Genomic DNA, 12,663 nt, shown 5'->3' on the forward strand with positions numbered 1-12,663 from the left:
GCTGCTATCATCCTCATCTTTCTAATAGGAACCAGAGGGTAGAGACAGCTTGCTGATGCTCAACACCTCTTAGGCACAGGGGTCAGGTTTCAAATCCAATTCCAAACCCTGATGTCTTAACAAACCAAACTGTGGGTATTGCTCCCACTGTTCCAGAACTCACCCCCCACCCCTTGTTTCAAAGCTAAAGGGATTTTCATTTTCCATTTAAAAAACATTTAAATGACCTTCATCCACTGAATTGTTGAGAGGTATAAAATAAGAATGTGATGAAAGGGACAAATGTACTTTTTATGAGGTTTACCCACATTTCCAGGGCATAAATTTTCATCTTATGTAAAATAATTCATTTAATTAATTAATAGATCAAAGCATTGATTAATAGATCACAGACCAAAGGGTCTCTCCCCAGGGGTAGAAATTAACTACCAGATTAAAGGGATGTCAGCTCTTCTCATGCCTCTTGGGCCTCCCTGCTGGTGGGCTCCACCTATCTTGGCCCATGAGAGACCTTGCTTCTCCTCCTCTCATCCTGTGTGACCCTAGGTGCTCACCCTTCTCCCTCCCTTCATCCTGAGGCACGGAATGGTGAGGTCCAGGACACTGTCAAGTTATGCCCATAGTCCCTAACATGGCAACAAGGTGACAAGGCCACTACTACTCAGCTCCCTTCTTACCAACCATTGCAGACAGTTCAAAGCCACACTAGCATATGGCCTTGGAGTGAACTAGGAAATATGTACACCATTTCCTCTGTTATGGGTTGAGTTCGTTCTCCTTGGTCCTTGTCTCCACCGCAACAAAGAATTGCAAGGCAGAGACACAATAGTGAAGCAGGGCAAAAGTTTTATTTGAATACACTCCACGGGGGCCAGAGTCAAGGTAGACAAAGGCCCAGAACTTCAGGGGGAGGATCTATTTATCACCACCTAGCTAGGAGGTATCTTTTGACTGACAGAGTGAGGTCTTCTGCTTGACAGCTCTAGTTATACACTCATTTCTCTTGGTGCACATGTCTTTTCCCAGAATGCACATGGAAAAGCCAGAGGGAGCAAAACCACAATTTTATTTTAATGAGAGTATGAGGAGTATGAGTATGTGGTTGGGGTGGTTCTTAGTTTTGTTCCTGTGCGCCCCCATTGGGACCTGGTTGGGACTGGTTTGGCCTGGTCCCCACAGGCAGGAAGTTGCCTCCCTGCAAAGCCTTTGTTGTCTGCACTGGGACCCCCTACCTGGGAAGTTTGGGCAGTTTTTTCCTTGAGCCTTATCTTCTCCTTCCTAGGCTGCTCATGTCTATCTTTCTATCTAACATCTCCTCTGGGGAAGCCCCATGCCAAGGCACATGGCTTGGCAAGCAGAGAGGAGGCAGATTCCTCTCTTGCCACTTGATCTTACCCTGCACAAGGGTACAATCCACACAACAGTCCACAGAAGCTCTAGGAATGTTTTGTTAAGTGTGTGTGAGAACTTCAGGGTCTTAAATTTATTTTTAAGGTGATCAGTTGAGTTTTAAAGTCACTTATGGGCACCATGAAAAGCAAACGAGTCTTCAGAAATCATCCTCCTTACCTGCTCACAGGTTCTAGGTAAAATGCAAGGTGCACAGTATGATTCCTCTGTCTTAGTATCAATCACACTGCCATACACAATAATCACGAATTTCATGGTCACATTATCAATAGTCATTTCTTTATCGTTTGACAAAGTCTCCACGTGTGCCTGATTAAACTTCACACACTTCTGAAACGTTAAGTCCTACAATAAAATTACATTTTTTTCCAGTACAAGTACATAGAAAATGACACATGGTATCAAGAACAAAGCAAATTCATTGATTTAGATGAATTCTGTGAGGGGGTCATCTAAACCGTGGGACCAAAAGACAGAATTTATTTAGAGTTCAGAAGAGCCCTCAACAAGATTATGAGCTCAGAGTTTTTATGTTGTTCCTATCAGTGGCCTGGTGTGTTAATGTGTTTGTGTGAGCTGGGGATCAGCTGCAGCAGGGCAGTCAGCTATGCCTTGTGATTTGGGTTTTACCTGGCAGTTAAGCAAATGTCCCACTTGACAAGTGAACAAACAACCAGAAAAAAGGAAAAGAACAAAGCAAGGCATTGAGTCTGAATCATACTTCAAGACTCAGAAACATCGTCTTTAGAGCTAGAAGGAAGCTGTGTGTATGAGCAGCATTGTGTCTCCCGAAAGTTCATATGTTGATGTTCTGACCCCCAGTGTAACTCTGGGGGAAAAACCTTTGAAACCAAAATCAGTCAAAGGGAGAAATAATGTGGGAGAAACCAGCTTATTGCTTATAAGCAGTCATCCCCTTCTGCTCACCCGTGTCTTTCATGACCCGGCTGCAGAAAGAGATCCAACCTTTCCAGTCCAGATAAGCCCTCGCTCCCCCATATAATTACCCACTGATATGGAGGTGGACTACTTCTCTCCACCCCTTATCAACACCTATTGATAAGGAGATGCACTAAGGCCAGGCTAGAGATTCTGGAAATACTGCAATTTTACCCACCCCAATCATCAGAATGTGACCTTATTTGGAAAAAGGGTCTTCACAGATATAATTGTTTAAGTTAAGATGAAGTTATTCTGGAGTAAGGTAGGCATCTAAGCCAATACGGCTGATATCCTTAGACAAAGGGGAAATTAGGCACAGATGCACTTGCAGGGAGAGCTGCATGTGGAGATGAAGACAGCCATTTAGAAGCTGAAGATAATCCCTCTAACTCTTAGTAGGAACCAGCACTGCCAACACCTGGATTTCAGATATCTAGCCTCAAGAACTGTGGGACAATGAATTTATGTTGTTTAAGCCCCCCAGGTTGTGGTACTTTACTACAACAGCCCCAAAAAACGAGTAGATGAGCCTTGAGGCCCTCTGAACATGTTCAGCCACAGAAAGTACACAGCTACACGACCCAGTCCTCAGGCCTTGGTCCCTGACACTTAATTGCCAAAGGCACCAAAACACATTAAAAAATTATATATATTATATGTATTATAAGAAAATTATATATATTATTTATGCTATAAGAAAAAAATCATATACTTTTTCTTATATATTTAAGATATAAATACATATAAGTATATAAGCACAGCTGGGGCACCAAAAATATTAAAAAATTAGCAAACATCTAGAATTTTGTAATAAGAAAATCTAAAAAATAAGCTATTTTGGTTTTTAAATGCATGTAAATTTGGTTTCTGTGGTTTTAAGAAGGGGGTGCAGCATAATCTTATCACTGCCTAGGGGTTCTAAAAGTCCTAATTGGCTAGTTCTTCAATGAAAAAAGACTTGAAGGAAATAAGTCTAAGTGTTAAATAGAGATACTCTGGGCTGTAGAATCGGGGTACTAAGGTATTATTATTGTTTTGTATCTGTACTTTCTAAATTATATAATGAGTATGTGTTGTTTGTGAATTTTTTTAAAATAAGCCTTATTATTGAGTCTATCTGACTCCACACAGTTTTAACCTATTGGTTCTAATGCTCTCCTCTGGGAATTAATACTAGACTCGAAACATGTCTTCTTTCTCATGAAGCAGCAAAGCAAAAAGAAAAGAGAAGAACCTGTATCTCCTTAGTCTTCTGCTAAAAGTTGTCTGAAAATTGTTATTGCCACTTAATAAAAAACATGACAGCCTTAGTCTGTCATGCCAGTTTTTTAGGTTCGTAGCAAAATAGTGAGGAAGATGCAGACATTTTCCAAATAACCCCGTCCCCACACATGCATGGCCTCCCCCACTGTCAACATCCCCCACCACAGGGCACATTTATTACAATTGATGAACCTACATTGATACATCAAAATCACCCAAAGTCCATAGTTTACTTTAGAGTTGACTCTTGGTGTTGTATATTCTCTGGGTTTGGACAAATATATAATGACATGTACCCATTATTCTAGTATCACAGAGAATTTTTACCGCTCTAACAGTCCTCTGTGTTTCACCTATTCATCCCTCCCATCCCAGCTTGCTGATCTCATTATTGTCTCCATAGTTTAATCTTTTCTAGAATGTCCTACACTTGGAATTAGATAGTAGGTAACCTTTTCAGATGGCTTCTTTTGCTTAGTAATATGCATTTAAGTTTCTTTCATGGTTTGATAGCTAATTTCTTGTCAGCACTGAATACCCCATTGTCTGGATGTACCACAGTTGTTCTATCCACTCATTTACTAAAGGACGTCTTGGCTGGTTGCTTCCAAGTTTTGGCAATTATGAATAAAGCTGTTAAAATATCCATGTGTAGGTTTTAATGTGTGCACATGTTTTCAACTCATTTGGATAAATATCAAGGAGATCAATTGCTGGATCGTATGGTAAAAGTAGGTTCAGTTTTGTAAGAAACTGCCAAACTGTCTTCCAAAGGGGCCGTACCACGCTGTACTCCCGCCAGCCACGCATGAGAGTTCCTGCTGCTCCACATGCTCACCAGTACCTGGTGGTGTCAGTGTTTCAAAATGGCTGTTCTAATAAAGTGTGAAGTGATATCATGTTGTTTTCATTTAATTTCCCTGATGACATACAGTAGGGAGCATCCTTCCATATACTTGCCATCTGTGTATCTTCTGTGGTGAGGTGTCTATGAAGATATTGGGCCCAATTTTTAATCGGGCTTGCTTTCCTATTTTTGAGTTTTATGAGTTCTTTGAATATTTTGGATAACAGTCCTTTAGCAGATACCTCTTTTGCAAATATATTCTCCCAGTCTGTGGCTTGTTTTCTCATTCTCTTGAGACCTGCTCATTTTTCCACCCAACATTTACATCCAGTCTCTCTATGCAATGAGTATTATTGAACTTCAAATCTGTCACTTTCCCAGTTCCTGACTCATAGTAGTGGCTCAAATAATTATTAAATCGTTTATAAGTATGGGATTGTAAATTATGCCACTCCAAGAACAGATTTGAGCCACTACTTTTTGGAGAGAAAGTTCATAGAAGAGGCCCAATCACCTTAATAAAGATTTGACCTCTTTCTACCATCTTTCCTTGCTGACATAATGGTATGCATAAATGTCCTGGCTGATGCTTGTAAGAGCATCAGCAATGCCAAAAAGAGAGGCAAACACCAGATTTTTATTAGCCCATGCTTCAAAGCTCCCTCATTCAGTTTCTAACTATAATGTTACTCTGGTGAATTTAAAATCATTGACAATCACAGAACTGAGAAAATTATTATGAACCTCACTGTCAGGTTAAATGAGTGTGGACTGATCAGCCCCAGTTTTGAAGTACAGCTCATAGATCTAGAAAAATGGCAGAATAACATGTTCCTGTCACATCAGTTTGGTTACACTGTCCTGACAACCTCAGCTGGTATGGACCATGGAGAAGCAAGACAAAAACACACAGGAGGGAAAAGCCTGGGATTACTTTTCTAGGGATATAATATACACGTGCAAATAAAATGCCTCAATGGACAAAAAAAAAAAAAAAAAATTTTGAAAAAGCAGATTTATATTAACATAAGTAGAGGACTATAATAAACACTAGACTGAGTGTTCATTAACTCATTCCAGTTAACGCTATCCTTGGTTCTTGGGGATCTACCTAGTTAATATTTCCCGAATCTACTTTTATTTTTTTTAAAGAATGACTGCTGGTAGCTTGGGAAAATTAGCTGTGACAAGAAGATTGATGACCTGCAGGAAATCATGATAAGAGTGTTTAAAAATTCTGGAATCTCATTTAGAAGATCAGACATAATCTTCCTTTCTCTCTTTGTTTCAAAAATATGAAACGCATTTTGTAAAAAATGCAGTAAATAAAAATTTATTCATATTTTAATCATGTAACTTACTTCATCAATGAGACTTGATTGAAAATATTGACAGGCAATACTGATAGCAACCTTTAGCCATATTTTATTTTCCAGGAATGGCCAGAAGGTATCAAAACTTGCATATAAATCCTCCAGGGAGATAAAACAGGCCTGAAATGATAAGGTATCAAGCAGCAAGCTTGGTTCAGAACTAAACAATAAGACATCAGAAAACGAGGTGCCTGTAGATTTAAACTTCACCTAACCTCTTTAAAAAACTCAATTCTAGTATAATTATGATACACTGCCATTTAAATACATTGTATTGTGGAGAGGTTGTTCACTATAAGATGATAAAATTTACAGTCCAATTAAAAGTATAGATAATAATAAGTCAGGAAAATTCATTCCAGTCAATAACTATGCTAAAAGGTATGGCTCATGAGCCCAAAATTTAGGAACTCAGCTACATAAACTTATCTATTTTTATTGCCACAGTATTACAAATAATATTCACTTCTGTTCCTCACACCTCTAAGATCCAGACCCTGCTTAATCGCATCTAACAGTCCCAAAAGCTTGAGAATTCTTTGTAAGCAGAAACTTTGGTTTGTTTCTATTTGAATCCCCCACACCTAGTGGATTATCAGTCCCCTTATTTGTTGAATAGACGTACTTAGCAAGTGCCAAATGGAAGAAAGGAAGTTTAAAAACAAATAAATATTCTTTTAAAACACTGCTCTCATAATGGTGGCCATTTATTGAGCATCTGTACATGCCAGGCATTTTATTTAGGTATTTTCCTAATCTTCATAACATCAAAAGTTAGATACTCTCTCTAACAAGGGCACTAAGCCTAAAAGAGGTTAAAATATCTTATTCCAGATCCCCCAGCCAGGATATGAGAAACTAAATCTGTACTTTCTCAACTAGTCTATGCTGTTTCACAATAGCTGGTTGGGTGACTCAATAAGATAGCAGGACCTAAAGGAAGAAAACATGCAGGCTCTCCTTATTTTTTAGAGGAAGAATTAACTAATAACCCATGATATAGACAGAACCAGTTTCTCACCTGTAAAGTAGTTTCACAGACGACGCTATATTCAAGTTCCCGCCTAAGCAAACAGCACAATTCTCCAATTATGTCTCCACTAGTGTAGTACTCTGTAAACAGGGTTTTGTACTCTCTATCAGGTCTTAGGCCACTGTCTATTCCATTGGTACGGTTGGAACTATGCAACTGCACAGGGAAAAACATGTGCAAACGGAAATACATAATTAAAAACCCTTGCCCAAACCACAGGAGCTCCCACAATTTCTTGTAATTATTACAATGGAAGGAAAAGATTCTTTATGAATCCTTTCAGGAATGAATAAGGAATTAGTCTTCACAAAAATCAGTTTCTTTCACATTTCAATTTTCCAAGGCAAGCATTGTTTCTGATCTTTAGCTTTACAGATGACCTGTATTTACAACTTTCTACCTAAATCTTCCTTACATAAAAATCCTACGAAAAGAAGTAATTGGCAATCTGCAGCTAACTCAATCACCCACTCCAAATCTATTAGTTATGCTTATTATTATGCTCTAATGCCTCAGATGGAAACAAATTTTTTGTTTGCATGGATGCATCAGTTAGATAGCATGAATTATTATGCCTCCAAACTGAACCATGATTTCAGTAAAAGCCTTGTATCCCTTTAAAATGCTTAAGAATAAATACCAAGAAACATCAACAGAAAAAGTTTTTTCTTTTTCTGATTGAACTTAGGATGGTTATTTCTGGTAAAGAACTGGTAGGCATGGGTGGAGGGTAGGAAAAGAAGGCTATCAGATTTCAGGAGGAAGTGCAGGAAATCAACCAGAAGAATTACAGGATTTTCCAGAAAGTTCAGCTGTAAACATCAAAGAGGAAGCCTATTGTTCAGGACAAAGGAAACAGGAACAGAAGAAGCTCACTGAAGGAACTGCTGTGACAACTGCCCTGCCCCCTTTTCTAGTGATCCTAAAGAGATTATTCTGGATTATGTCAGTGGGCCCAATGTAATCACATGAGCCCTCAAAAGTAGAAAAGTAGAATCAGCCAGAGAGAAGAGGCACTATGAGAAGGACTGGATGTGCCTTAGCTCTGAAATGTGAGCACCTTGCAGGCAAAGACTGAAGAGGAGCTCCAGGAGCTAGTGGTGGGTCCCAACTGCCAGCCTGCAGAGAGGCAGGGACATACGTCCAAAGCTGTAAGGAACTGGATTCTTCCAACAATGAGCCTGGAAACCAATTCTGCTCCCAGAGTTTCCAGAAGGAAACACTGCTCTACCGGCCTTTTGATTTTGACCTTGTGAGACTCCAGCAAAGAAACCAGCTAAGGCCATAGGGTCTTTGGACTACAGAACTGTGAGATAGTAAATCTAAGCTGTTAAATTTCTAGTGATTTTTTAGGGTATCAATAGACTACTAAAAATTTTCTTCAGCCCAAATATCACTGGACTTTTATTTTAAGAAGCCTTAAGTAGTCCAATCATTTTTGGGGAAAATTCCCCAAAAGGAACATATATGTTGTAGTTTTTAAGTGTTTGATTTGGCATGTTTAATAAATACTGGTAGCAGTATATTTTTGTTATGATTCTAAAGGGAACATAGCACATGGCTTCTAATGGAAGAGTATAGAATAATGGCTAAGGACATGGATACTAGAGGCTGACTCCATGGGTTCAAAGCCCTCCTTGACTTCCTTCTATATGCCCTTGAAGAAAGGTTGGGGGGAAGGGCAAGTGAATTAATTTGTGCATCAGTTTTCTCATGGAAAAATAGGGCTGTTATAAGGATTTCAATGTCAAAACATAGTGCCATTTTGAACACCCTTTTAAAAATTATAACAAACCTCTTTATCTTTCCATCACCTTTAACATACTATATATTCAACTTACTTATTTTGTTCATTTTTCCATCTCCTCCTATGCCTTTATTAGAAAGTAAACTCCAGGAAGGCAGGGATTTTAGTCTGTTTTGTCAATTCCATGCCTAGAATGAACAGTGCCTGCTGCATGGTAGTAATGAAGTAAATATTTGTTGAATGAATGAATGAAACTGAGGTAGGGCAGGGACATGAGACAAGCATCATGATTAACTTTTCCTGCCTATGATGAAAAATACCAAGATATAAATAGTATAGTAAAAACAGGAGGAACCCCATCTTAAGGCTAAGATTCCATTTTAAAAACCAGGGAGTTAGGAGGTAAGATTCCTAACATATTACATGGTAATCAGCCAATAACCGACCCTATCTTAAGGCAGGGCAAACAGTCCTAAATGATATGTCCCCAGTGCTTGAGGGTAACCACTATCTTGGAGAAGAACAGGATCAAGAAATTCCTTGTATTAAGTTTATCTTACAAAATATCTAGAGGACAGACTAAGGATGGTGACATAGTGTCTCTCACTGGAGACAGACATCATGAGACCACAAGTCAAGCCTATACCCAACAACCCCCCACCCTTTGCCCCATTCTTGAAAGCCATAAAAACAGAATCTTAAGCCTCCAAGTACACCTTCTCTCTGAGGTTGCCTGCACTCCACTTTCTTTGAGTGTGTACTTTTTGCCTTAAATAAAGACTTCTTACAGCTCAACTTACTGTGTTTTGTCTCTGCACTCTTCTGGTGGTAAGCACCTTTGTTACTTAGTTATTTCATTCAATTTTCTAGACTTAAGCACTAGTCTTCTCTCTCTGTTCTACTCCAGACAAGTAGGGAAAGGCTACTAAGATATCTGATTTAGGCTTGCAAGTTCCCATCACCCAGGTGACCTGGACAGGACTAGAGCTGTACAGTCATGTTCTTTAGTAGCTTTTCTGAAAATCTCCTTTATTTGCCTTTGGGAAATTCTCAGAACATAATCTCACTCCATCCAGGGCTCTTCAGCTTCCCCAAATTCTAGGGTGGTAGGGGCTTAGTTCCCACACCATATAAATCCAAGTGGACACTGGATACCTGGTGACCCTGGCTTCAGGAGTTGACAAGGGATTTGCTCTATGTTGAGCAGGAGTTCAATGAACTTCCCCTTCCTCCCTCTGTTCTTCCTTACTCTCTACAGCCTGCATGACTGTTGTCATTCACTACTATTCTCATTCTAATGAATTCCTTCCTTACCTACACTTGTCCGACCTGCTTGAGAATTCTCTCTCGTTCAGAGTCAAGAACCCCCCTCAAGGGTTTCACCTAGTGCACAGGGAGAGACCTCCCCAGACTCAGCTGCCCGACATCAAAACGTACTAGACACTTGTTGGGGAGGAAATTTCCTCTACCCCTCAAGGTTCTTCTAGCTGGTCTGAGAATCAAATTGACATGAAGCAGATTAACAGAAGAAAAATACAAAGTTTAATATGTACATACAGGGAAGCCATAAACATAGGTTCTAAAGACAGGGAGAATGAGGTCTTTGTCCTGAATCAAGGAGGTGAGAGTTAGGGGGTCTGAGACTTCAAAGGAAAAGGGAAGTAATTCACAGGACTATGAAAAAAGTAAAAAGTAAATGTTTGATAAGGAAAATACTTGATGGGCCACACAGAAACAATAGAGCACAGAGAGGAATTTTAACAGACTTTGCCACCTTCCTCCCTGTCTACCACACCTAGTTTACATTATAATAATAGAGTTATCTGTGGTGATAGTTCTCCTCCTGGAGTAGTTCCTCTACCTAAATTCTTTTTATGCAGTTGTGGGTGCAAGGTCAGAGTTTCTTTGTGAGTCTTTTGGGCCTTGACTGTTCACAACTCTGAAATAGTCTGCATGCCACAATGGCACCTCTTGAAGGGCCAGCTCTTGGTCCCTCCACACTTAAGAAGTGTTTTACGTGTGTTAGTATTGTAATATTTATTTCCCTGATCAATTTTGGTATTCTTAAGGTCTGAAATACCCTTTCCAAAAATAAAAAGCCAAACTTATTATTTGCACTATGATAAGGGTTTGTCACTTGTAACTGTCATCTAGAATCTGGAATAATTTGGGTCATAGGCTGGGGTTCACTCATATATTCAGCTACTAGGATTCAGATTCTAAAGGATCTTGCCCTCTCCCCATACTACTGACAACTTTCTCTCTTTTTCTGGTCACCAAAAGCCTCTTTTTTGGTCAGATTGAAAGTTGTATTTTCAATCCTCACCTATTTGACCTCTATAAGGATCTGACATTTGCATCCATTCCCTCATTCTTGACTCTCATTTCCTTTGGGTAAGTAACTCAAGGACTCCAAGTATTAGGTTCCTTCTCTGAACATCATGGAAAAGATTGCTTCCTCTCAGGATTGTTGCAAAGAATAAGTAAGGACTCTGCAAGCATTTTGTAAAATGGGAAGCACCTTTCAGATGTTGGCTATTTAATTATCTTTCAGTTGTAGTGTTCACTCTGCACAGAAACGGTTTCATTTGGAAAGAGATTATGCTAAAAATGTGAAACTTTCTTGGTTCCTAAATTCCTCCTATGTTATAATTACATGTTTCAAAATACAACTTCAATAAAAAATAAATAGTCCCTTACAATTGCCGTTCCTGAAATAATTAAGTAGATTCCTTGGGGCATTTCACCTTCTTTACAAATGACATCTCCATCGTCAAAATAGGCAAGTTGGGCTCTTTGCTGAAAGAAAAAAAAAAAGAGGAAATAAAAGAAAGAGAGTCAACACAAAAGCTTCATAGTCAATACAGAAATCAGATTTTAATGGCGAAATGGTTTTCAAGTAGTAAAAAAACCACAAACTATGTTATGTGGTTTGTTAATGAATTACAATGTGCTGATATGCTTCATCCATGTTTCAAAAGAAGACAGCAGGCAAACTGCAGACTTTGTGATTATTACCTGGCACAGTGACTGGCAGAAACACCCGACGAATGATAAGTGGGTGATGTTTACAACAAAGTGTGGTTCTCTGACAAAGGAGACAGGGACAGGACACTCAGGTAAAATCCAGAAGCGCCACAGGACGCCACGTTGGGTGGCCAGGGAAGACTGCAGAGGAAGGAGCGGCTAAACTGAGAACTGGGAGAAAAGGAACAGCCAGGATGGGATGAGCTGAGGACCATGCAGGACAGAGGATTCAGTATATGCAAAGACCCAGAAGCAAATAGGGTAACTGCAGAAGAATCAATGCATCTCAAACAGGGCTGAGTTGCCAATCAGGCTTTGAGAGGCACGGGAGCCTAGGTTTCACAATACTTTCACGGACTCACAACATTTAGTTTCTTTTAAAATCGGAAGGGAATAAAACAACTTTTAGGAATAGGAAAATGTTTTAAAACTGCAATATTTAATGTAAATATATTCATCATTATGCTAACACAGTCGTAAAGCATAATTTTTTGTACTTTTTATGGAGGAAGAGACCCACTAAGGCAAAAGTGGCCTGGGCCCATGAAAGTCAGCATGTAGCCCCTGAGGAGACCCAGAGAGGTGAGAGGGGGCCAGGTCTGGATGGATTCTGCAGGCACATTAAAGACTTTGAGCTTTTCTCAAAACCAGGGGACCCACTGAAGGGTTGGTAACAGAAGAATTAATGGTGACAAATTCGCATTTTGCAAAGATGTATAGGAAACGTTTCCAAACCATTCACAGTGGTTATCTCCAAGTGTGAGGTGGAGGAGTAAATAGTTTTCGCTCTTCATTTTATATACTTGTGAATTATTTGACAGTATTGGATAAGCATGGATGACTTCAAAATTTTTCTTGAGAAGCTCACCTAAAGCCAGCTATCCAGCTTATATATTATTCATTCCTTGTTTGTCTACCCTTGTTTCCCTGCTTATCTTTATAGATTCCCGTTTTAACTAACCACACCACTTGGAGGATGAAAGAAGGCACGAGGAGGGAAAATTAACTATTGTGGCTGTGA

At 39.4% G+C, this 12,663-nt stretch overlaps 2 protein-coding genes across 2 annotated transcripts in view; one reads left to right on the plus strand and one right to left on the minus strand.

The window, feature by feature from the left end:
• The window catches only part of SLC9C2 (solute carrier family 9 member C2 (putative)), an 87,281-nt gene that overhangs the window by 4,849 nt on the left and 69,769 nt on the right, over window positions 1-12,663 (minus strand). Inside the window, exons 23-26 of the mRNA XM_036918481.2 lie at window positions 11,316-11,414; window positions 6,857-7,024; window positions 5,824-5,955; window positions 1,570-1,755 (exon numbers count right to left, since the gene is read on the minus strand). Of these exons, the coding sequence (XP_036774376.2) occupies window positions 1,570-1,755; window positions 5,824-5,955; window positions 6,857-7,024; window positions 11,316-11,414 (585 nt within the window). The remainder of the gene's footprint in view (window positions 1-1,569; window positions 1,756-5,823; window positions 5,956-6,856; window positions 7,025-11,315; window positions 11,415-12,663) is intronic.
• On the plus strand, window positions 1,753-5,797 carry LOC118928844 (40S ribosomal protein S15a-like). The gene is given in 1 exon segment (XM_057507885.1): window positions 1,753-5,797. A coding segment is annotated over 1 exon segment (381 nt). The 5' UTR covers window positions 1,753-5,023; the 3' UTR covers window positions 5,405-5,797.

The sequence above is a fragment of the Manis pentadactyla genome, chromosome 9 (assembly GCF_030020395.1).
Source record: "Manis pentadactyla isolate mManPen7 chromosome 9, mManPen7.hap1, whole genome shotgun sequence".
Classification (NCBI taxonomy): domain Eukaryota; kingdom Metazoa; phylum Chordata; class Mammalia; order Pholidota; family Manidae; genus Manis; species Manis pentadactyla.